We start from the raw sequence: 26,094 nt of genomic DNA, 5'->3' as shown, positions 1-26,094 counted from the left end.
AGGCCATAGTTCTTTCCTAATGTATCCTTTAATACATAAATATATATCTCCTCACCTAAGTTCAGATGACATAATTATTAACTATAAAACAGTAGCAACAGCAATAATAATGTAAGAATGATAACAAAAACAACTGCTACCACAATAAGAATATGAATAATGAGAAGCAACATGTGTAGTAAATAGAAGACCTGCCTTAGAGTTAGAAAGACTTTAATTTCAAATCCTTCCTCTGACACATCATCTCTATGCCACAGTGGGCAAGTCACGGAACCCACCCCCACACCCCAGCACTCCCAGACAACTCTAAGTCTTCTCGTTGCAGGTGAGTGGCCAATCTGCATCAGTAGAAATTTCAGTCTTTACACTAATGAAATCATATGTCCATCACAACAACTGAAACTGAAATAAAATCTCTCAGGTAAATAATGTGTTGCGATTCAAAAGCACTTTCCAAACAACAACTCCGTAATGTAGGTTATCCCCACTTTATAGACAGGAAGCTTGAGGTCCATAGAGGTCAGATGACTTGTTCAATGCCACTTGGCAGGGCTGGGGCTCAAACTAAGCCCTATTGGAACCTAGTAGTCTCCTTCCCCCACACCATATTGCCACTTAGTGCACCCATGCCAAATGGCCATCTGCTTCATTAAGAACCATTTTGGCAAATACAATGAAAAAGAAAATAATAATAGCTAATATTTATATAGTACTTACTCTGTGCCAGGAACTGTGTTAAGTGCTTTACATTTGTGATCTCAATGGATTCTCACAACACCCTGGGAGATAGGTGCTATTATCATCTCCATTTTACAGATGAGAAAACTAAGGCAAACAGAGGTTAAGTGACTTGGGTCTTCCTGACTCTGTGCCTGGCTCTCTATCCACTGTGCCACCTACCTGTCTCTAGAATGTTTGAGAAAAATAGAAAAGAATGTTTGAGTAAAATAAACCAGTCTGCTAGGAGACATTTTCTTGAACTAGAGGTCAGAATTATAGTCAGTAAAGTGGTCTTTATGGTATGTGCAGTTTTCTGAGCCTGACTTCAGGATGAATACAGGTTACCACAGCTGCTCATTTTGTGGCAATCTGTATTCATTGTTAAGATCCTTGGGGAGCCAACTGCAAAGGCAGTTATATGGGTTCATGATCCACCAATTTCTATTATACAGACAAGGTCCATGGGGAAAGAGGGGAATATCAAAATTGCACTCAGGTTATAGTCTAAACAGGTCTTTGAAGAGTGACCGAGAGTTTAACCACATAGACATTGATAGTTCCCCTGATAAATATGATTTTGTCATAATGTTGCCCATGGTATTTTTAAAAATAAAATTTAAAAAGAAACATTTACTGCTTTCATTTGACTTTCATTTCATTTGCATTGCATTACATTGCATTCAAAGCCTCTTATTGTAGGTTTCCTTGTTGATAGGAATGCTATTCCCTTGTCTTGTCCCCTACCTTTAAAACAGTTGTAGATAACTTTAGCACAGATAAGTGGCACAGTGGGTAGAATGCCAGGCTTGGAGTCAGAAAGACTGAGTTCAAATTTGGCCTCAGACACTGGCGGTGTGACCCTGGGCAAGTCACTTACCCTATTTGCCCGTTTCCTCATCTGTAAAATGAGCTGGAGAAGGAAATGGCAAACCACTCCAGTATCTCTGACAAGAAAACCCTAAATTGGGTCAAGAAGAGTCATACACCACTGAATCATGACTGAATGGCACGATTTCAAGCCTAATTTCAAAGCAACAGATAATTTCAAGAAAAGTTTCTTAAAAACTGATAAAGACCTTTTCCTCCTCCTCCTTCTCCTCCTCTTCCTCACTATCACCACCATCATCTTCTCCTCCTGCTGCTCCTCCTGCTCTTGCTGCTGCTGCTTCTCCCTCCATTCTCTTGGAGTGGACCATCCTGGTGCCTCTTTTGTGAAGTGGCAGCTAAGGAGACCCTCAGTCTCACCATGGCCAACAAAAAGCCAAAGGAAGGAATCGAGACTGAAAACAACTACCACATTAATTTGAAGATGGCAGGACAAGATGGTTCAATAGTGTGATTTCAGATTAAGAGGCACACACCACTTAGTAAACCAATGAAAGCCTATTGTGAATGACAGGGTTTGTCAATGAGGCAGATCTGATTCCGATTTGATGGGCAACCAATCAATGAAACAGACACACCTGCACATTTGGAAATGGAGGATGAAGATACAATTGATGTATTCCAGCACCAGACAGGAGGTGCTTACTAAAAAGAGAACATGCTCCCAAGGAAAACAATACATTCACAATTAGAAAACCAAGATTTGTTTCATCCATATCCTGACTACTGCAGTATAGTTTTCTCTCTCCTTTGATTCCCTTCCACCATTCCTTTATTATACATAAAATAACTGGTGTTATGTCACAGGCCAAAAAATAAATAAATAAAATAAAATAAAACAAAAAACAATGATGAAGACAAAAGCGTGCTTCAGGGCAGAGAATCTAACTTGAGAAAAACTGAAGGATGGGGATTAATATTAAATGTAATTTAAAAAAAAAATTAATGGATTATATCAGAGTACATGACACACTCACGAGAGTCATGGGTTGCTCGGTCATCTAGACCTGTATTTATTCATTTATTCATGCATGCATTCATTCCTTTATGAGTTCATGCAAACATATGTGAATGCATTCATCCAGCCAAGTCATATTAAGTACCTACTATGTGCAAGGCTATTAGTACTGGTTACTGAGGGGGTTCAAATATGTATAAGACATGGTTCCTGTATTCCAAAAGGCTTATGATAGGATGGGGGGAAAGCAAGATAAGTAAATAAATAACCAATTCTAGGCTGTTTACTTGGTGTCACTACTCTAGATAACATTCCTATAGTGCTCTTTCTGTGAAAGAGAATAAAACATAGACAATAAGAATTAGAGGGCACCTCACATATCAACTGGCATCCACCCTACACCTGTTTACAGACAACAGGGAGGCAACATATCTCAGCTGGAAGTGGTCTGAGCTCTCAGTTTCATTTCAAAGCCTTCTTTTGAGCTTGGTAATTGCTATTCAGAGAAAATAGGATTGAAAAAGGAACATGAATGAAAATGACAATGTGGCTGACCTCCCTATAATCTGTCAGTTAAGCAGTGTTATGTTTACATTTGACTGTTTCAGAGATGGATAAGGGTTTGGGATGAGCATTGCGAGGATCTCAGACCTCATTCTATGATGTAAGCCTTACCTCTGTGACCTAGGGCTGCCAAAAACCAGGAGAGGTTCTTTCCTAGAAATTGTATTTTTCTGGTTAAAAGTCCTTGGGTCAATTAAGTACATGTCCTATTTCTAAATGTGATATTAATAAGAGGAAGAGTAGAATTTGGAAAGTGAGATTTAGCCTAGCAACCAGGAAGAAATCATTTTCCCCCTTGCTTTTGAAAGCATGCTTTAATTTTTTTAAAGTCTGTTTTTGTATCCTTTTCACTCCTAATAAAGGAGTATAGCGTCCTATGATTTTTAAATGTTTATAGAAGTGTGAGAAAGTAGAAATGAAGTACTTCCCTTTCAGAAATGCCTGAGTACCTCTGTTGTGGTACTTCTTTCTTGTCAAAGCATAAGGGTAGTGGGTATCCTCTTTTTTAAAAAATTTTCACATTAGTCATGTTGTAAAAAAAAATTAAAACCAATACGAGGTACCACAAGAAAGAAGGAACAAAACAAAACAGAAGGAAAAAAAGAGCAAATAGTATGCTTCAGTCTGCATTCAAACTCCACAGTTCTTTCTTTGGATGTGGATATCATTTTCCATCATGAGACTTTTGGAGATGTGTTAGATCCTTGCATTGCTGAGAAGAGCTAGGTCTATCAAAGTTAGTCATTGCACAATGTGGCTGTTCCTGTGTACAACATTTTCCTGGTTCTGCTCACTTCACTCTGCATCAGTCTATACGAGTCTTTCCAGGTTTTTCATCATTTCTTATGGAACAATAGTATACCATTACGTTCAAATACCACAACTTGTTCAGCCATTCTCCAGTTGATGGGCCTCAGATTCTAATTCTTTGCCACCACAGAAAGAGCTACTATAAATATTTTTGTACATGTAGGTCCTTTTCCCATTTTTATGATCTCTTTGGGATATAATCCTAGAAGTGCTATTGCTGGGTCAAAGGGTATGCACATTTTTATAGCCTTTTGGTCATAGTTAATGGCATCATCTTACCTCTCTCTCTAAGGCCTGTCTTTCCCCAGTTGGAGGAAGCCATATAAGAGATATGGGATGGTTTGGGGGTTCTAAGAAAAGATAGGAAAAAAGAAATAATTGGGAGGGAGTCTTCTTCCTTTCCTGAATCCTATTTGATAAAGATGCTTTTTCAGAAGGTAATTGTTTTCAGAGGTATTGTTGTTGTTGGGGCAGCTAGGTGGTACAGTGGATAGAGTGCTGGGCCTGGAGTCAGGAAAACCTGAGTTCAAGTTTAGCCCAAGACACTTACTAGCTTCATGACACTGGGCAAGCCACTTAACTCTGTTTGTCTCAGTTTCCTTATCTGTAAAATGAAGAAGGAAATGGCAAACCACTCCAGTATCTTTGCCAAGAAAACCCCAAATGGGGTCATGAAGATCCAGGCATGACTGAAATGACTGAAGAGCAATAACAACAACAATCATACCTCTCTTCCTAAGGCCTGTCTTTCTTTCTCCCAACTGGAGGGAGCCACATAAGAGATATGGGCTGGTATGGAGGTTCTAAGAAAAGACAGAAAAAAAGAACATTCTTCCAAAGGAACCACCACTCAATTTGTTCCTTGGATGAGTCTGCTCAGTAGTTGTTTCTATAGTTCTCTGCCTTCCACATTCTGTCCGATAGCCTAAGGCAGGATGAGCAAGCCACAGCACCCTGGGCACATGCTATTCTTTCAAGAACATACTTGAGGCTCATTGTGCCAAATTAATTAATATGAATACACACACACACACACACACACACACACACACACACACACACACTGCTTTATTGGCTCTTATATTAGCATGAGTAGAATCCCCATTCAAGATGGTGAATCATTTCCCTGGTAGGCAAGTAGAGCCCAAACCTAGAACTTTTATACTGTAAATCCTCTACCACCTAAATTGTCACTGTTCTTCCCAACTCCTAGTGGGTTATGGCATTTGGCTCTCTTCCTTAGGTGATCTTCCCTTTCCCCATTCCCCTCTAGAGTCTCCTTGCTATTATATTAGCTCCCCACTTTGTCTGCCTCTGAAGGTCTCACTTAGCTAATAGAATAAGCTTATTATAGGCATGTGTTAATTGGAGAAGGCTATCAAAATCCTCAGAGCCCATCCTTCAGTTCCTAGGCAATATATGCATTAGAACAAGGATCTCTTGGGGAGGACAAATAGCCTTTCTATGATATCGGTTTTGGTAAATTTAATCAAATAATACAAATCTATAAATCAGTACTAATGGAATTGGTATAAAATTTCTCTCGCACCAGTTGAAATTTGTGTGTGGTGGCATATGTGTGTGTATACAAACAGTATTGGAGAGAACTTCTATGAAAGTATAGTTTATATTTGTCAGCATTAATGAAGAATAGTGGGGATGACCATGAACAGAGGTAGGATGCATAGAAAATTCAGAGTTAAGACCTGGTTTCAAATTCTGTCTTTGACCCTTATTATCTGTGGTCCCCTAGACAAGTCATTTTATTCCTTGTACCACAGGAATGGGGCAGGGGTGGAGAGGGGCTATAAATATTTATATAGTGCCTACTATGTGCTATGTACTGTGCTTTGTGCTTTGCAAATACTACCTTCTTTGCTTCTCACAGATACCCAGAGGGATAGGTGTTATTATAATGCCCATTTTATAGTTGAGGAAACTGAGGCAGAGATTCAGTGACTTGCCCAGAGACACAAGACCAGTAAGCGTCTGAGGCCAAATTTGAACTAAGGTCTTTCTGACTCCCAGCCCAGCACTGTGTGCACCTGGCTGCCTCAGGAAACTATGTCAGATTTATCTAGTAAGTCATAAATTGATATATGTATCAATAGAGGAAGTTCTCTCCCTGAGATTTTCTCATCCTCAAAACAAACAAGTGAACATAGCTCTTTTATATTCATATGCATGTAAATATATGTATATGTGTATATATATATGTATATACACACACATATATGTACGTATATTTGTATAATGAAATCTTCGGGGCTACAAATCAAATCGCATCTAGCCCCAACACCTACACGTAATATCTATATTATTAATATATATATTCAAAAGCTTATTCCATGATAGAATAGTTTTTTTAAAAAAAGCAATAGGGGAATCATTACTATATTCTTTAAATCACTATGTCTGCAGCTGTACACCTGGTCTTAAGGATCTCAAGAATAGCTAATTATTTCAAGGGAGAAAATTGTGTGTTGAGAGGTCAGAGAGATCATGTGGAAAAAACATTTGTTCTTAACTTTCTTCCTCAAATAGGGAAGAGAAAATTAAATAAGAAGGAAGAATGTGTAAATTATTGGATCTTAGATCTATAGCTAGAAAGCCTTCAGATGTTATCTATTCCAACCTTTTCTTTTTTACAGATGAGGAAATTGGGGCTGGAAAAGGTTAAGTGATTTGCCTAGGAAGTCATGCAGGTAGTAATTGTCCTATGTAGAATTTGAACCCAGATCTTCTGATTTCAGTGCCTGTGCTTATTTCTCTACGACATACTGGCATCTTTATGCTGTCAAACTGAGTTATCTATATTTTTCTTAAATTTGGCTCAAGGAGATTCCATAGCCTCCTTGATCGCACATTCCAAGGACAATAACATCTAATCACCTGCCTATAGATATAAATAATTCCATCAAAATATACAAACAAGATTTGTTCCTTAATTTATATGTTCCCTCCCATCTTAACCTTCTAATGTGCCTAACATATTCTTATAAAATAGATTACCTTATGTAATACAATATAATATGTAATATTTAGCATACATTATTTAATGCACTCAACACTTATAATGTATAATGTATAATATTACAATGCACTAGAAATTGATTGAATTAGTGAAATCCATTTGATGTGCTCTTTTTTATAAATCAGAAATGAGGTTCAATTTGTTTTACTTCCTTTATTATCCATATGTTGCAGCAGCACCACTTTAAATCCATCAGACAGCACTTATTGGGTATCAATTTTTATGGCAAAGCAACATACAAACAATTCAGAGTCAGGAAGGATAGGAACCTTGACCTCTAATGTGTAAGTCCAGCAAGAAGATAAGGAAGGCATGGATAGAGATGGAGATGGACTCAAAAGAAATTTATAAAGCCACACACATTCATCTACATTTGCACTAGGATACACACTGAAGTATCAAGTATTGGGGAGATAGAAGGGAAGAAGAATAAAGGATGGGGAAAGTTCATTGGAGTGACTGGAAGTAGAGATCCTAGATCTGGAGCTGAAAGAGATTTCGAAGGTCATCTAGTCCAACTCTTCACTTTAGAATGATTTCTCTTGGAGACCAGAAAATCCTACCTGCCATTCTGCTAAAATGCATTGCTACCTTATTATTCTCCAGGCTAGTTCTCTTCCTTCCAAACTGCTCAAAACTCACTTCTTTTAAATGGATAATGCCTTATTACTCAGAATGGCACAGCAGAAACAGGGGACCTAAGGTCAAGACCCACCTCTGATGCTTACTACCTATGTTGCCTTAATTAAGTCACTTCATTTCCTGAAGTTTCACTTTGTAGATGAAAATATTATGGGCTGGGCAGATTAAGTGATATGGATTGTATAGGCAGTAAGCACCAGAGGTGAGATTTTACCTCAGGTCCGCTGATTGTACAATCAGTGTTTCATCCTATATGCCATTCTAAAGAGCTAAGTTTTACCTATTACAGAGAAAGTGAGTTTTGAGTGAGTTTGAAAGGAGAATAGTATTTTGGCAAGGGGGGAAATATTAAGGCATTTCAGCAAAAGTTTAATTCTGTTTGGCATTCAAAGCTCTTCATAACCTAGCTTCCCCTATCTTTCCAGTCTTCTCACCTCTTCCTCCAGTGATTCTAGGCTCCTGGTTCTTCCTCGAACAATACACGCCATCTCTTGGCTCTGGGTATGTTCTCTGGTTGTCCCCCATGCCTAGAATGCTCTCCCTCCTCCACTTTGACTAGCAACCCCCATAGACTCTTTTAAGTACCAACTCAAATCCCAACTTGCTATAGGAAGTATTCTTGAGCAAAGGCCCTAGTCAATCCATCCTGGCTATGGCTCTGCATTTCAGATAAGGCAAATTGTGCGAATTGGCTCAGAGTGTGAGAGGTAGCAATATACTATGTTCCCTATGAAGTCTTTTCTCATCACTACCCACTCTTGTTAATTATCTATCCCATTTAACTTCACATGACACATTATTTTGCTGTTCCTTAACACATTTGTAATATGACTTTGCATTAGAGTGTTTTGCTTGTGGCATTTTCCCTCTGCTTGACTGTCACCAACTTGAAGACACCAGTTGTCTTATCTAATCTTCTAACTGCCCCAGTGCTCAGCACTCAGTAAGTACTCAAGAATTCTTTATTGTACCATAACAAGTAGGATTGCTTTTCTGGAGCAAGAGAATAAGGGCCAGTTTAAATCAATAAATCAGTCAGTTTCATTTGGTGGATGGCCTCTGTTGATTAGTCCTCCTTTTGATGTTATAAACAAGGCTCTAAGCCACTCAGTTCAACATTCTTCAGACTAGGAAGACTCTTCTTCACCCAGCCATTTCCCACTCTGACAAAGGACTTCCCCATTCCCCCTTCTAATCTCTTCCAAAGAAAATTATAATTAAATCAACACTACTATTGTTGTTTTGAAAAGGTCTTGTCGTTACTGTAACTTCTGAGACTCTAATTTCCTCCCTGTGCTACACACACACACACACACACACACACACACACACACACACATTACCCTTTCCACCATTAAAATCTAGGCCCCAGAGAGGCTACCTGGCCCACTGAGCACAGACTAGCTATCTGACCTTGGTTAATTCCCTTAACCTCTCATTGTCCCAGGAAACTCTCTCAAGACTATAAATTGTATAACAGGTTCAGGTCTGCATTGGTATGTGTGGGAAGTTTCATCATGGCCGTTTTCCTATATCAATGAAATATAACACTCTGTCCCCCAAAAGAGAGGCAGGCTCAACAAAATGTGTAACACATGGCATAAGCCTTTAATAAAAGCTTTTCATTCATTGCAGTCATTATCTGATTGATATGCTGTGGTAATGTTAAACAGGCTCTATTGACTTCTGCTGTTCTAGGAAGGCATATGAGATAAAGGCACTGTCATATTGTCATGCTTGCAAAAAAAATGTCTGTAAGACATGTCACCTTACTATATTCTTAATATTTTCTTTTACAGTCATTGTTTCAGTGAATTACTAGTTCAGAGTTTTGCTTCCATAGCATGCTTTATTAACATTTCAGAAGCAATTTCAGCTCAATTCAGTGTGGATAACATTTTACAGAATAAAATATTGCCACTTTCAGTGTTTTAAAAAATGGGAAAAAATTAAGCTAAGTAATGGGTCGATTAGTCTAAGGAAATGGAAAACAGTATACCTTCAATAGAATATTGTGTCTATTGGTTTCCAGAAAGATTATGTTTTTAAAATACCTGAATTTGGCATAAGATTCTACAATTTCCAAAGTGCTTTCACATACATAATCTCATTTGATTTATCCATAATCCTATTGAGTAAGCAGACCAGGTAGAAATTACTCTAATTTACAGATAAGTGAAGGGAGGCCCAGAGGTTAAATGACTTTCCAAAGGGCACAGAGCTACTGCTGCTACTATTAATAATAGTAATAATAATAATAACAACAACAATAATAGCTGACATTTAACATTTACAAAACACTTTTCAGGTATTAGCTTATTTGGTTTTCACAGCAATCCTGTGAAGTAGGCTATTATTTTCCTCATTTTACAGCTATTCGTTAGAGGCAGGCCTTGAACTCAGAAGTATTTTTGAGAGAGTTGTTTGTCTAATACATTAAGGAATATTGGTAGGGCCATGTGGAATAAACTGCCTAAACTGTTGAGTCATGCAGAAGTGGTGGGTTCTGCATCACTAGAAGTCTTCAAAGGAAAGCTAGGTGATCATTTCTTGGGGCCTTTTCTCCTTTACTTATATATTAAGTGGATATGATGTTGTACTTTGAGTCAGGAAGACATAAATATAAATCATGCCTAGGATATTTACTGTGTGACCCTAAGTAAATCACTTAACCTCTTTCAGGTATTATTATTATTTTATTATTATATAGGCATTTTTTTTTCTTTTTAGTACCCTCCTACTTCCCTTTTGGTAATCATTTTTCCCTGGTTACTTAACACTCATGCTACCTGTAACAGTTATTCATAGGGCTCCTCCCAACATGCAAACCTTTCAAGGCTAGGCTGTTTCTCAAATTCCAGACTTCTTACTTCCTCATGAAAGCTTACTTATGTATCCTAATTCCCTCTATTTACCTACTTTTATTGGGAAGAAAACACCCTAATCAAAAGGAAACAGTGCCTTTAATCTAAAGGGATATATCTATAATTTCTTGCCCTAATTCCTATAATATTTCATAACATAAAGTTAGCTGAGAGAGCCCTCTCTTAAAAAATAGCAACCATTCCAAGCCTGGCCACTTAATACCTATATGACCTAGAACAAGTCTCCTATCTCAATTGCATCTCAGTTTTCTCATCTGTAAAATGAAGCAGTTGAACTAAATGGCTTCTGCTAAGGTCTCTTTAAGCTCCAAGTCTGTGTTTCTATGTTCCTACAATATTTTGAAAAGTTAGGAGTTCAAAGATTACAGTCAAAGTGACTCCCAAATACCTAGATTGCTGCATCAGAGAAATAAAAAAAAATCTGTGTTAGAAGTGACACCAGAGAAGATGATGATGATGATGATGATGATGATGACAATGACAACTAGCATTTATATAGCACTTTTTGTTTTGCAATGTAACATTTATATATGTGTTACCTCATTTGATGATAACTATGAGTCAGATGCTATTATTCTCATTTTATAGATGAAGAAACATGTTGACTTAAGGGGTCAATCTTGTATGATTTTTGTCCATGCCCTCCTAGTTCCTTAACTTAAGTGACTTAAGTGACTTTCTCAAGATCACATTAAGCAGGATTCATGCTCATGTCTACCTGACTCGAAGTTAAACATGACATTTGTTTAATCCTTAAGTGAACAGGAATCTTGAAGAAAAGGTCCCAAGAAATGGTCTAGCTTTCATCTGAGGACTTGTAGTGGTACAAAGCCCACCACTTCTGTATATCTCAACAATTTAGGCAGTTTTTCCTTGTATTGAACCTAGATCTGCCTCTTCATATTGCCACCTACTGTTTTCCTTTGTGACCGGAGAGAACAAATTTAATCCCTCTTCAGATCTCATGGTCCTTCAAATACTCAGTGTTCTCCAGGCTAATCATCCGTAGTTTCTTCAAGTGATCCATATATAGTCTTTCCCATCTCTTTTCTCTCTCTTCTCTTTTCCTCATTTTCTCTATCAGTTTCTGTCTCTTCTTTATTCTCTCTTTAGTTTTTTTTCTTTTCCTTTTTCTCATAAGGAAGTAAAGCTCATTTGGCATGACCTGTTTATTTTCTATGAATTGATACTGTTTTTTGTTGACACTTTTCCCCCTTTCAAAATATTTCTCTCATTTCTAACTCGTTATATTGTAAGGGCTGCAAGTCATAGCTATAGTCTCCTAAAAATTGAAGTTGAATATAACTCAGAGGGCAATGAAGAGGGTCCTGGTGAGTTTGAATAAGCTGTAACCAATTATAAACAAGAAATTACAAAGGAGAAGCACTGTAATGGATGTCATCATATCAACATATGAGATCTAAAGACAATATTCATATTGCTTGAGTAAGGATAATTGATTGATAATGTGTGAAATCCATCAGTCTGCTTTTACTTTTGGGAAAAAGCAGGGGAGGCCCCAAATATATTGAGTAGGCTGGATAAACTTAGATAGGAGGGCATGGACAAAAATCACAGGAGATGGGCCAGTACAGATAGATTGTAGCATTCATTAGCAGAAGGGATACCCACATCAAAGGGATGCTAGAAACATTAGAGCACTGAAGCAACAGACAGTCTTGGCCTTTTGGGTGTTGTGGAGCCTTTTTCAGAATAATGGTTCTGAATGCATCAAGTAAAGTGCATGCGATCATCAAAGAAACCAATTATATAAAAATTCATGTATCAAAATACTTTTTAGGAAAGTTCATGGGCCCCCAGATTAAAAACCCATGATCTTTAGAAATATAAGTTCTTGAGATGGAGTTATTACTTTGGCTGACAATATTGGAAACACCTTTGAAATTTTGCACTCCTTTATGTTTAAATGATTTTTTCAAGTAGCTTAAGATTGTTGACACTTTGTCATATAATAGTAAAATAGTTGGTGATTGGAAGGGAAAGGTGTTTTTGTTGTTGTTGTTCTGTTTTATTTTTGTTTTTCTGTTGTGGGAGGATAGTGTTTATTAATATTGAATTTGTTTGGCTGAAATGAATGGTTAAAGAGCCAGTAACTGGCCAGGTATTTTCTTTTGCTTTTGATAGGATCAGATAGTGCCATATGTCAATCTGGGTCATAGTGTCTAAGAACCCTGCCTGTTTTAAAAATAAAGTCACCCTTGTGATAAAACTGGAGTCTTCTATTGTTTTCAAGAAAATGTGTTGGGACTTTTATGCTTTGATTTCATGAGGAGGAAGAGGAGGGGGAGGAGAAGTTTGGGAATGGGGGAGTTGCAATTCTGTTCCTTGGAAGGATATGAAGACAAGTTAAAGGGGGAGTAGATGAGACCATTTATATGTGAGGCAATTAAAGGAAAGCGAAGAAAACACCAAGCATTCAGCCACCTACAGACTTTCACAAGAAATGGAAAGAAAAACAAAAAGATGCTTAAAAATATTATGCCCTAAATAGGAAAAAAAATAGCATGTGAATGATATGATGGTCTGAGATCCACCATGTATGTAGGGCAATGTTGCTTTCTATCATCTTGCAAACTGAAGTGTAAGTAAGGCTCCAAAGCAATAACTTTTTTCACCCTCTAGTTTCTTCAGATGTTAAATGTCCGTATTTTCAAATATTAATTTAATGTAAACTAATTCCATACCTACTATGTTTTTGTGGAGGTGTTTTTAAGAGTTCTAAGAAACTTGGAATGATCATAGGGATAAACCCTTGAAATTATTTTTCAATTAGAACATCTCCTCACCTTTGTCCTTCTGCTCCTCCCTCCCCTTCCTCAGTTTGCTTGTTTAAAAATGGTTTGTTTCTTAATGTATCTCCTCTTAATCACTCTAAGCATTAGGCTGGTTCCAAGCTTTTGTGCTGGTTTTTTTAGTACGTGCTGCATATGAGCCAAATTCTACTTTCTAGCCATGTGTGCATGACCTCCTTTTCTTGAAAGATACAAGTCTGAAGCCAAGGACTAGATTTATAGTAATTTTCAATAGTATTGGTTTAGAAAAACAGCATAGTGTAGTGAAGAGAGAGCTGGCATAGAAGTCAAGAAGACTTGGGTTCAAATCCTACCTCTGATCATAGTGGATGCGAGGTCCTTCCTGTGCAGGTTACTTAATCTGTCAAGATCATCAAGAAACTCTAAAACTTGGAATTGTCATTGCAAATGTGTATTGGTAGATGGAGTTACCTTACGGGCAATTTCCCACAGGACCACAGGTCCATTAAAATAATCTTACAGTTCAATAGTGTTTGTCACTTTAAATTGAAACCAGCATTAATGATAGAACAGAGGCACCAGAATCATAGTTTACAAGGCATATGATCATTTCCCTGTGTTAGCTATGATTTTGATTTGTCTGTTGATCTAGGTTTGCTACAGAGCTAGTTCTAAGAGGAAGTGACCTTAGCTTTGCTCCAGGAAATCAAAATCTAGAGTGATGATAGCACCATCTTGAAGGATGCTTCCTGTTCTTCATTCACCATAATCTCAATAACACCATCCCTCCCTCACCTCCCTGGTAGTAGCCAGATCTTTTAGCACCATGGGAACCTCATCTGGTCACATGAATTCTCCCCATATCCCACCTCAAATGTAATATTCCCTGCTTATGGCTTTAGATTATCATGCTGTGAATTATATTGCAAAAAAAAAATGATCTTTGTATCCCTATTATTTCAAATTTTCTTTAGCCACAACTCTGCTTAATTTATTTTTATTTTCTATTATTGCATTGAATATTTTGCTGTTAGATTAGAAGTATCCTTGCTATATTCCTCTATTCATTCCCATATCAGGATGAATTTCACCATCTCATGCTCACTTTTACTAACAGCTGGAGAAGGTTGCTAGATGTGTATGCACTAGAGGCTTTGCTGTTTCAGGATAAGATGAAAGAATTGGGTATTTTTAGCCTAGAGAAGAGAAGACTTGAGGGTAACATGATAGATAGTCTCAAGGATTTAAAGGACTGTCTTGTGGAGAAAAAGAAAAGGATAGGACTTGTCTTATTTGTTCCCATGTGGCTGATATAGTAAAAATGGATAGAAGTTATAAAATGGTAAATTTTAAAAATCTAGTATGGGGGGAGGGGAAGCCTTTCTGACATTTAGGAACTATCAAAAAGTATGATTGCGTCAAAGAATCCTGGAGGTCTTCAGGATGACCACTTGTCAGGCACTTTATAGAACTTATATTCATTCATCTAAAGCAATATCATGTACAGTTTGTTTTGTAAAAGAAGTATTTCTTGAAACATTCTGCCTACCTCACCGGATTCTTTATTGAGTCATTTCAGTCATGTCCAACTCTTAGTGATCCAGCTTGAGGTTTTCTTGGCAAATATACTGGAGTGATTTGCCATTTACTGCTCTAGCTCATTTTACAGATGAGAAACTGAGGCAAACGAGGTTAAGTGACTTGCCCAGAGTTCCATGTGGAACTGACTGCACACATCTTAGCATCTCAGCTGCATCATCAGCACATTTTCAAAGTCTTCAAAAATGAAGACAAAAATTATAGTTGTATTTGATGGCTTCAGGTCACTGAAATAAACCTAAAAAATCTGAAAAGCCTAAAATAATCATAAGCATAAAGTCTGAAAGCTTAAAACACTAAAGTATTTTTTTCCAAGTTAATATAAGAATCTATTAAAAATATTTGGGGAAAGGAATTCTTGAAATAATTAGAAAAACTAAAAATCTGGTATTATATTTCTCTGATTTCTGAACGATCAAGTTAATACTATACTCAATAGAACTGAAACTAGCATGAAACACATTGAGCTATGCACTTGGTTGTTGACATCTGGGGAGTGTGCTTCCTCCCCAGGATTTGTGATCCCAGTTCCTCCATGTGGAAACTATTGTTTCCATCTGTCACCTCAAGGTCCTATTTTGGTAGGCAGAGCACCCATACTTGAGCCGTCACCTGCTCCCCAGTTCCAAAAATTGCCTCTCTACTTGGATCCATCTTCCCTCTCAACTTTTTCCCATTGAGAAAGCACCCATTGTCAGACTGTCTGCTCTGCTACCCATCCTCATACTTTCATCTGGTTTTATCCAAAGTGCAAAAATAAATGTGTATGGATTGATTGATTGATTATTGTTATTGAATCTAAGTTAAACTAGTAAGTGTCTCTTAGGTACAAAATAGACCTGAGTAAAGGAAGAGATTCAAAAAACTGTATAAAACAAGACCCACAGCCTCAAGGAACTTAGCATTTAGCTTATTCTCAGTCCCTATGCTTGAAAGTTGAGAGGAATAAGAAGTGTAGATATTCTTGAGAAGTGTTTGGTAAATAAATTAATCTAGTTTTGTTGAGGTTTAGAGACTTAGGCATACTGAAATACCAAAATAGCAAGATGTAGGTCCTGCCCAAATAAATTCAACCCAAGCCTGCTTTCAGCCAAAGACAAGGTTTATTAGAGATTTGCCATATTGGCCAGACTCCTAAGGAATCTGAACATTTGTGATACTTGTATAGACAAGTGGGGTAAATTGAATCTGAGCCATGGGCCAGATTGAATCTCAACCCCTTAATGGAGACAAGATGGATCTTATATACAGAAAGATTGTGGGAGGGATATAGGAGTGGCCAAGTGGTTTGGGATGACTGGAGGAGGGGGTCTAGGGAGGATCTTGATGGGAGTGGCCAGTACGCTGGAGTGACTGGAGGTCGAACCCTAGACCAAGACAATGGAGTCTAGATAGGTTGAGAAGTAGCCAGGGACAAGAGGGAGGTAATAGACAATGAAGGTTGGGCTGGGTCAGAGGTAACAGAATTGGGAGATTGGGCATAAGGATTACTGGGATGATGCCTCAGGTGAACACCAAAGACTTAACAATGTGGGCAAAGGAGAAAACTCAAGGAGGGTTGAGGGGAGGGGTTTGGGTTCCCAGGTCCTGTACCCGGTCAGTTTAGCTGATATAACTGGCATAACACAGAAAGCACAAATGTTTCTACTTGCCATTGATCTGCCTGAGCCTCAATTTCATACACCAGCTTTATGTTACTTGATTGATATTTATAAAGTCCCTCAAAGTGAATTGTAAAAACTATTTCCTTTGTTTACAATCTTTGAATGTGTTGAGTTTAGGTCCTTAGGTTAAGAACAGGTTCTCCCAAACTCCTGGTGTCTAGGTGCTTGAAAGTGTTGTGGTAGTTATTGTTGTTGAGGCCTTTCAGTCAAGTCAGACTCCTTGACCTCATTTGGGGTTATTTTGGCAAAGATAATGGAGTGGTTTGCCCTTTCCTTCTTCATCTTACAGATGAAGAAACTGAGAGGTCAGCAGGGTTAAGTGACTTGCCCAGAGTCACACAACTAGTAAGTGTCTGAGGCCAGATCTGGATTCAGGAAGATGAGACTTCTGATTCCAAGGCAATCACTGCACCACCAAACTACATCCTTTTTGTCTTTTGTTAATATAACTTAGGGAGATACAGATTTTCCCTAAGGCCTTCTTTATCACCCCCCCACCTCTCAAATTTTAGCATATTGTCTCATTTTCTTTTCTTTTCTTTTTTTTTTTTTTGCTTTTTTGGTGAGTCATTCAGGGTTAAGTGACTTGCCCAGGGTCACACAGCTAGTGTCAAATGTCTGAGGCTGGACTTGAACTCAAGTTTTCTTGACTCTAAGGCAGGAGCTCTATCTACTGTGCCAACTAACTTCATTTTCATTTTTTATTACAATGATTTATTTCTCTAAATTGTCTTGTGATCTTCCCATTATTGATGCCTTAGTCATTTGTTCGCATTTCTATTGTGACGTTTTTTATTTCCTTTATTGTTTGAAAAATATATATTTCAATTTATGCCTTTTTTCATTTATGAGTTCTTCATGTTCTAGTACGTGGTCCATTTTTATAAATGCATCGTACTATACTAAAAAACAAGTGTAATCTTAATTTATTTGGTAATCACCAAATATATTTCATATCTATTTTTGATTATTTTATTCAGATCCTTAACTTCTTTCCCAATTATCTTTCATAATATTTGTCTAAGTCTGAAACACCTATTAAGATCCTCAACAAATATTGTCTTACTGTCTAGATCTCCCAGTAATTTAATTAGCTTTAACTTTAAGTACTTATTTTGCCATTTAATGTGTGTATAGGGTATATATACACATTTATATATGTACATATATTTAGTATATGTGGACATATTTATATGTGAATATGTATACACCATTAATTATATGCATTAGTTAATTTTAGTATTTTTTTCATTATATGTGGCATCATTAACTTTTATCTTTTCTGAAATAAAGATTGTTTTGCTTGCTTTACTGAACCTTGGAAGTTGCATTATTGGGTGTATTATATGTGGCATTTCTCTTTGGTTTTGACCTATAGATTTTAGAATATACATCTTGACCTCTGATTCCAGTAATTCTGGATATTTTTCTTTTATGTTTCTTGAATTATAGTAGTGAGATATTTGTTGTCATTTTGTTGCATTATGTTCTTCTTGGAGTCAATTGATTCTTTGATTCTTTTCTCTTGCTATGTCCTTATTTTACTGTAAGTTATTTTAATGGTACATATATTAAATGATCTAGTTTCCTGGTTTTTTGACTTGGCTTCAATATTTCTTTTTTTGTCATTGGGATTATTCACAATCAGAAACTTCTTTCCCAAACTATGATGAAATCTGTGACAATTAGTGAGGATCTTGTCTGTCTCTCTTGCAATTAGTTTCAAACTCTTCACTCAGTAGCCCCTTTAGCTACCAATCATAAGAAGCATCCAGCTCAGGACTAGAGTTGGAGTCGTAACTGGAGGGACAAGCAGAATGTTGTGTTAATAGGTTTTTGTTATTGTTGTTGTTGTTGTTTTAATCTGATGGAGATCTTTTGCCTGAAAATGCTTGTTCTTTTACTATATTTGGTGAATTTCTTACGGGTTTTGAAATGGAAGTAGAGAGAACTAGATTTGACCAGAACCTTTCACTTTGCCACTTTCCTAAAGACTATTAGCTATGTAATTGCAGCAATTTAAAACCAGCATAAGATGATTATACCATATAAATATATTCATTCTGTTATTAACTTGTTAGAAATACACTTAATATTTTAGTATGCACAAGTTGTGATTGTTATAGTGCACATTAAAATGGATGACAAGGGCACTTAGCATGATCTTTTGAATTAGTTTCAGTGGGATGCTTCCATTTTAAACTTTCTTTTGCTTTTTAAATGTCGGTGTAAAATTCCCAGAGGTTAAGCTAAGATAAAAAAACAGGTAATCAGCTCTTTATGTATTCATAATATTCATCACTTTTAGGCAGTTCTAGTCATTTAGTCGTTTTATTTTTTTTTAAAATCTGTTCACTATAGGAAATAAATACTGTACTTACTAAAAATGAAAAATTTAAACTGTATTATTTCTTAAGAAATTGTATTTTAAGAGATCAAAAAGGAATTCAATATTTGAGCTTTTAATGCTATCCCTTATAGTATGCCCAGTAAACAGAAAGATATAATTGGGAAATAGTTATAATTGAATTAACTAGTCCTTTCTTCACCATTGCCTGGTGGTATAAGAAAAGGGGATGTAAAGATGAGTGGCTCCATCTTTATTATGTTCAATTTGTCTTGGCTATTGCATCATCATAATTTTATGTAGACAGAGAACCTTATGTGGCCAGATGCAGGCACTGCAATGGTAGTTGAGTACATATGTATAGCTCCTAGTCAGCTAGGTCATGCAGTGGACAATGCTGGGTCTGGAGTGAGGAAGATCTAGGTTCAAATCCAATGTCAGGGACTTTCTGGCTTATGTGACCCTAGGTAAGTTATTTAACCTCTGTTTGCCTCACTCTTCTGAACTGTAAAATGGGGATAATAACTGTACCTGCCTCACATGGTTATTGTGAAGAACCCAGGAGATAATATTTGTGAAGTGCCTGGTACATAATAGGTGCTTTACAGATATGCATTCCCTTTCCTCCCTTCTATATGTCAAAGACAGAAGACCAATGAAAGTAAAACCCATGGTCCTATAATGCAGGACAGAACAGGGAACTGTTAGAACTTAAGTTGAACTTGAGAATTTCTCAGTCTGTAGGTGATATACTTGAGAGGAAGAATATGTGAGAAGTGAATTTGAGAGGATCATGGCTAGAAAATATAAAACTATCAAAATGTACAGGTTTTGAGGAATGTTGCTTGACCACATCAAAAGCACTCAAGGGAATAATCATATATTTTTAAACTGGAAGGGGAGTCCAATTCTCTCATTTTTCAGAATTAAAAAAAAATTGAGGCTCAGATAGATTAAGTACCTCATTCAAGGTTGATAATTCAATGAAGAAAACACTTATTAAGCACTTCCTATATGCCAGCAACTGTGTTAGACAATTAAAAAAGACAAACCTTACTCTCAAGGATTCTTACATTCTATTAGGGAAGGCACACAAATAAGTCCATATAGAGTACATATAAAACAAATACAATAAAAATAAAATTCAAGGAGGCAGGGGCCTTGTGAAAAATCTGGTGCTCATGCCAAATCTTAGGGAAAGTGAAGATTTCTGTGTTCTGAGGCTAGTTAGTTATGCTTTCAGGTTTCCTGAATCCCAGACTGTTCTTCCCATTGCATCATGTTGCCTCCTCCTATTTCTGTACTTCAGTGTCTCTGTTATTTCAGTGGTATACATATTTCTTCCAAGGGGACAGATAAAAACCTATTTATGCCATCCTATCCAGTGTATCTCTTATCCATATTCTTCTATAAATGCTCCATAAGTATCTACCCAATGATCTAGCTGCCTTCCTTCAAATTTCTCAATATCAGGTATTGAATGGATATAAATATAGCATGTCAACTAGTTATCCTTCACTTTTACTGTGACTAATGTTCCAGTCATAAATCTCAATCAGTCAGCAAACATTTGTTAAGTGCCTTGTATGAGCCAGATATTATGCTAAGCACTGAGGATACAAAGAAATGTGCAAGACCCTGTCTCTGCTCTTAAGGAGTTTGTAACGTCTCTCAAATTATATCATTGACATTGTTATAATATTCCTTATGCCTCTTCATAATAGGGTAATCTTATTTATCCACCTGTTGACTTCTGTTGACTTCTGCCAACAATGCAATCCAATAAACATTTATTAGTGCTTCCTGTGTGCCAGGAACTGTGCTAAGCAGTAGGGATCAATTAAAAAAAAAAAAGAGATAGTCCCTCCCCTAAAAGAGCTTATGGGTGGTGGGAGGCAACAAAGAACCAGGAAGTGGGGGGGATGGGGCACCAGGGGGTACCTGATTCAAGGGCATCATGTTTGATGGAATTGAAACCAGGCAGAGCAACATATGCCAAGTGGACATACAACCATCAAAAAATGAGTATACTGATAATGCTTAACTTTTTTATCCTAGGAGCTGCAGAGAAGAGTTCCAAGCATGGTGCTGAAGATAAGACTCAGACAATCATTACAGCCATGAAGGAACGGATGAAAATAAGAGAGAGAAATAGACCAGAGGTATTTGAAGTGATTCAGGAAATGTTCCAAGTTTCCAAAGAAGACTTTGTACAATATACAAAGGCTGCCAAACAGAGTGTGTTGGATGGGACATCTAAGTGGTCAGCAAAAATAACCATCACAGGTAAGACAATCCAATAAAATATATCTCATTTTGAATTTGAATTTGGGAAGTCTAAAGTCAAATCCTGTTTCAAAAACTTACTAGATGTGTGACTTAACCTCTGTCAGCCTCAGTTTTTCTTATCTATAAAACAGATGTGATAAAAACACATCTTTTAGCTTGAGATCCAAATGAGATAATATATGTAAAGCATTTTGCAAGCTTTATAAATGCTATATAAATTTTAGTTCATTATTATTACTATTTCATAATGAGATTTTTATCCCAAACCTTGGAAATTATAATAAAAAGCAAATAGATTATGGTAGAAAAAAATTATAGCAAACTAAATAACAAAAAATTATAGCAAATAACTAATAACAATAAAGATGACAAGAATAAGGGAGGAAAATTTTGCTCTCCCTTGGTTAGAGAATATCTGGAGTATTGTGATCACTTCTGGGTACTATGTTAGAGAAAGGATATTTACAAGTTAGTGACTGACAGTGTCAGAAGAGAGAAGGAGCCATGTTGGAGAGATATTGCAAAGGTAAAATTGACAGGCCTTGGCAACAGGTGGGATGTGGAGGTGAGAGATAGTGAGGAATCCAGGAAACTCTAGGGTTGTGAGCCTGAGATACTTAAAGGATTGCTGTTGCCCTCTACTATAATAGGAAAGGTAGGAAGTGGTGGGGTTTGAGGGGAAAGATGACGAGTTCTGACATTTTGTGATTCTGAAATGCAATGGTCTTAAAATTAAAACCTAAAATATGTGTGGTTATCACAATACATCAAATAGCTTTCTGTTGGTTGTTATCAAATGCCATTATCAACTTCCAACACCAACCATACATAAAAAAAGAAAGTATTTCTTCTAGCCTAAAGATATTCTGTTTTCAAGTTGAGACTATTTACTTTATTTTCCTTTTTTATCTACTCTGAATACCAAACAAATTGTAAAAGATACCACTTTTTTGTGTGTGTGCCATTGCTTAATTGTAAAAATAACTGACATTTTCCATGGGTTTCCTAATAAAACAAAGATCACCTCCAATTAGCACTTGAAAATAGAAGTTCAAGGTTCTCTATCTGTTTTTACTTCTTGAGTCTAATATTTAGAATCTTCTGTGTCACGAAGAACAACTGGTATTGCATCTTGAAAACTCTATTCTAGGATCTTGAGTCACCTGTGTTGACTTTACATGGTGAAAAATAACATGCAGATTATGTTCTTACCTGGTTAATTTGATCAAAGGCAGCAAAATCATCTAATTCATAGATATAGGAGGATCATAGGAGTTAGGGCCAGAAAGAGATTTTAGTGACCACTGGATCTCTCATTTTACATATAATAAAAATTGGCCCAGAGAAATTAAATTATTTGCAATGTCACATAGGTAGGTACAGAGTGGGAGGTTGAATGCAGATCCTTTGATCTGCACTGTGCAGTTGAATGCACTGTCCACCAACGAATTCACTTTAATTCATTACCTTATTAATACAATCTTAAATGGATCTGTTATCTCATCAGTCATGTTCCCTGCAATGATAGACTGATCCATTCCTGATCATTTTGTAGTTACTTTTATCCACATCTTCACATCGTTTTGTTCAAGGAGTCCACCCAAAGTCCTGGGGAAGTACTTTGTTCCATTTTCCTGATACAAGGATGCAAATGGAGCATGTTTGCTGGTCTTTAAACATCCCATCATTTTTTATCATTGTAGTGGTTTTTTAATGATATCTTTTACTCTAGTTCTTTGTAATTCTTTATTTGCTATGTATGGGCAGCTAAGTGGCACAGTGAATAGAGCACTGAGTTTGGAATCAGAAAGACTCATTTTCATTTTAAGTTTAAAAATGGCCTCAGACACTAGTTATGTGACCTTGTGCAAGTCACTTAACCCTGTTTGCCTCAGTTTCCTCATGTGTAAAATGATCTGGAGAAGGAAATGGCAAATCAGTCCAGTAGCTTTGCCAAGAAAACCCTAAATAGGGTGACAAAGAGCTGGGCACAGCTAAAAAACAACTCCACATTTGTTAAGTATTATGGCCTGCTAATATCCACCACTTACCTTTAAATTGCCTTCTGAGTGATTCTCAGGTTTGATTTTTTTTTAGATTAATTTATTTTTAGTTTTCAACAATCACTTCCATAATCTTTTGAATTTTTAAATTTTTCTCCCCCTCCCTCCCCAAACCCTTCCCCAAATGGCATGCAATCTGATGTAGGCTCTACATATACATTCCTATTAAACATATCACACATTAGTCATGTTGTAAGGAAGAATTAGAACTAATAGGAGGAACCACAAAAAAGAGGAAACAAAACAAAACAGAAGAAACAAAAGAGCAAATACTATGCTTCAATCTGCATTCCAACTCCATAGTTCTTTCTCTGGATGTGGATAGCATTTTCCATCATGAGACTTTTGGAGATGTCTTAGGGCAGGTTTAATTTTTTTAGAGAGACTAGTGGTCCATAACTTTGTTGATATGACAAATATTGATATGACAAAGTTGGATCTTAATTTTCTGAAAGCAGTTTAGGGGCATTAATGGAAATTTGCAATTTCCCAAAGTCAATCCAATCCTCTGTCCTCCTCCTGTTTAATTCTAGGTCCCAACTTATTGTCCATTTGTACTGTTGGTGCAAGATATATGCACCAATGGATGATTCTCATAGGTCAGACTGTTTAACACTATGCCATGATCTGGGCAATAGAAATTCTTCATCCTCATGATAGTTTTCATTTGCAGATGGTTAGACCAAAAATCTTTTGAGTGTTTACAATTCTTATGCAGGAGGCTCTGCCAGATTCTCAGACTTGGTGTATCAAGCACACTGTCACCCATGTATAGGAGCATTGGGAGGGATCCACAGCTATAGAAAAACTCTTTTCAGCATGGATTCTATATGGGGTAAATACTGTAACAATGGCAGATACTATTAGAGAAATACAGCTCTTCTTTTTGAATGCCTCTCCTTATATTGTCTTCAATGTTACTTCTGTTTTTGTGTCTTACAAAGACTCTTATGTAAGTTTGATATATTTTGACATGTTGTTAAGAGACAGCCTTTAATGTACTTCTCCAAAGATAATGCCATTTTTATATCACCAACACACAATAAGCTCAGTGGAATCTTATATTCTCTATATCTTTCTGTCTATTGCGTAATGTCAAAGATAGGATCTACTGTGCCAGGGGAGCTTGGGTGGTGCAGTGAATAGAGAGCACTGGGCTTGGAATCAGAAAGACATCCTTCTTTATGAGTTCAAATCTAGCCTCAGACACTTATTAGCTGTATGAATCTGGACAAGTCACTTACCCCTATTTGCCTCAGTTCCTCATCTATAGAATGAACTGGAGAAGGAAATGGCAAACCACTCCAGTATCTTTGCCAAGAAAACCCCAGATGGGGTCATGAAGAGTCAGACATAACTGAAACGACTGAATGACAACAACAAATGAGCTATTGTGAAAAATCATCTTGTTAATACGCATTTTTTGGTATCAGGAGCTTATTGCAATACCTGAAGATGACATTGTTTTAATTGCTTGCCACATTTTCTCTCATTTTTATTCTTTTCTTTGTACCAATTTTTATTTTTGAGCCACCAAGTCAGTGGTCTGACTGTACACAGTTGATTCTGGAATGATTCCTGTATCATAATGAGTCATTTCCTCTCTACTAAAATACAATTAGTTTCATTTTTGGTGATTTTATTCAATACTCTCTGGGTGTCCTGTACCTTCCAACTCTCCTCTTGATGGGAGCATTTATCATGTACCCTATAGCCACAAGGCATATTGTAGTCTACAAATCGTTGGCCTCTCTCATTCCTATTACTGATTCATATTTTCTGCTTGTTTTACAAATTCCTTATTTTTCTTCTTTATGTAGAAGTCACTGAGTATAAAGGATTTTATAAAGTTCTTAGAAGTTGTTTTTTTTTAATCTCTTAATCTGCAACACATGACATTATGAAAGCAGCACTTATTTTCATGGTAGTCTTTTTTGCAAGTACTTAACATTGTGATAGATCAGAAGTCCTGTAGAACATTTCTTGTTACCACTAGGCACAGGGCCAAACCATCCCTGCCAATTCCTCTATTGGCTTCTTCAAGGAAAATCCACCAGCAATCCTTCCACTTTGCTGCAATGTATTCTGATTTTGCTTATAGATTAGCAAGATTAATAAGATTTAGCCTATTAAAAAAGTGACAGAGGGAGTCCTTGGAGATTATGTTAAAGAATTTTTCTATACATATATCTATAGAGGTAGAGATGACATAAGCATGTATAGGTTATGCACAACAAAAGGTTAATATCAAGTCTTGTCAGAGGGGCTTCAGTGTAAATGAAAATATCCACAGCCATATATCTGAGATATGCATGAACCTTTGAGTTCATAAGTTTGTCTTGACTGAGTAAACTAAACTGGCTCGAGGGAAAGGAGGTTATTGTATTATGGTATATTCTGAATATTAAACAGCCCCTTTGGGTTAATGTTATTATATATTAACCTATTGATAATTAGTTATAATAATACACATATTATTGAAAATTTCATTGAACTAATAACAATTGGAACAAAGTTAGAACCTGGAGATAACTTTTGCTTCTTTTATACATGTGAGGAAAAAAAAAACCCCACCGATTTCTTATTTAAAATACTGCTCTATAAATTTCTTCTTTTTGGGGGATGGGGGGGCTAGGCAATGGGGTTAAGTGACTTGCCCAGAGTCACATGGCTGGTAAGTGTTATGTGTGTGAGGCTGGATTTGAACTCAGGTCCTCCTCAATCCAGGTACAAATATCTTGAATTAGGTTTAGTTTACTGTTTATTATTGCCATCACATTGGAAGGAGTAGAAAGGCATACATTTTCATAGAAAACAATGATAATAGTAATGATAATGTTAATTATTATTATCATTATCT

At 36.7% G+C, this 26,094-nt stretch overlaps 1 protein-coding gene and 1 pseudogene across 1 annotated transcript in view; both read left to right on the top strand.

Annotated features, from left to right (window-relative positions):
- UNC13C (unc-13 homolog C) overlaps positions 1-26,094 on the top strand; it is a 705,000-nt gene that overhangs the window by 268,888 nt on the left and 410,018 nt on the right. The window contains exon 8 of the mRNA XM_020981173.2: positions 20,941-21,168. Coding sequence (XP_020836832.1) covers positions 20,941-21,168 — 228 coding nt within the window. The remainder of the gene's footprint in view (positions 1-20,940; positions 21,169-26,094) is intronic.
- Positions 1,967-2,254, top strand: LOC110204944 (small ubiquitin-related modifier 2 pseudogene; annotated as a pseudogene).

Source organism: Phascolarctos cinereus, unplaced genomic scaffold (genome assembly GCF_003287225.1).
Source record: "Phascolarctos cinereus isolate Bilbo 61053 unplaced genomic scaffold, phaCin_HiC Scaffold_3;HRSCAF=262, whole genome shotgun sequence".
NCBI classification, from domain to species: domain Eukaryota; kingdom Metazoa; phylum Chordata; class Mammalia; order Diprotodontia; family Phascolarctidae; genus Phascolarctos; species Phascolarctos cinereus.
Note: the sequence above shows the minus strand (reverse complement) of the source record. Positions and strands in the feature narration are given on the sequence as shown.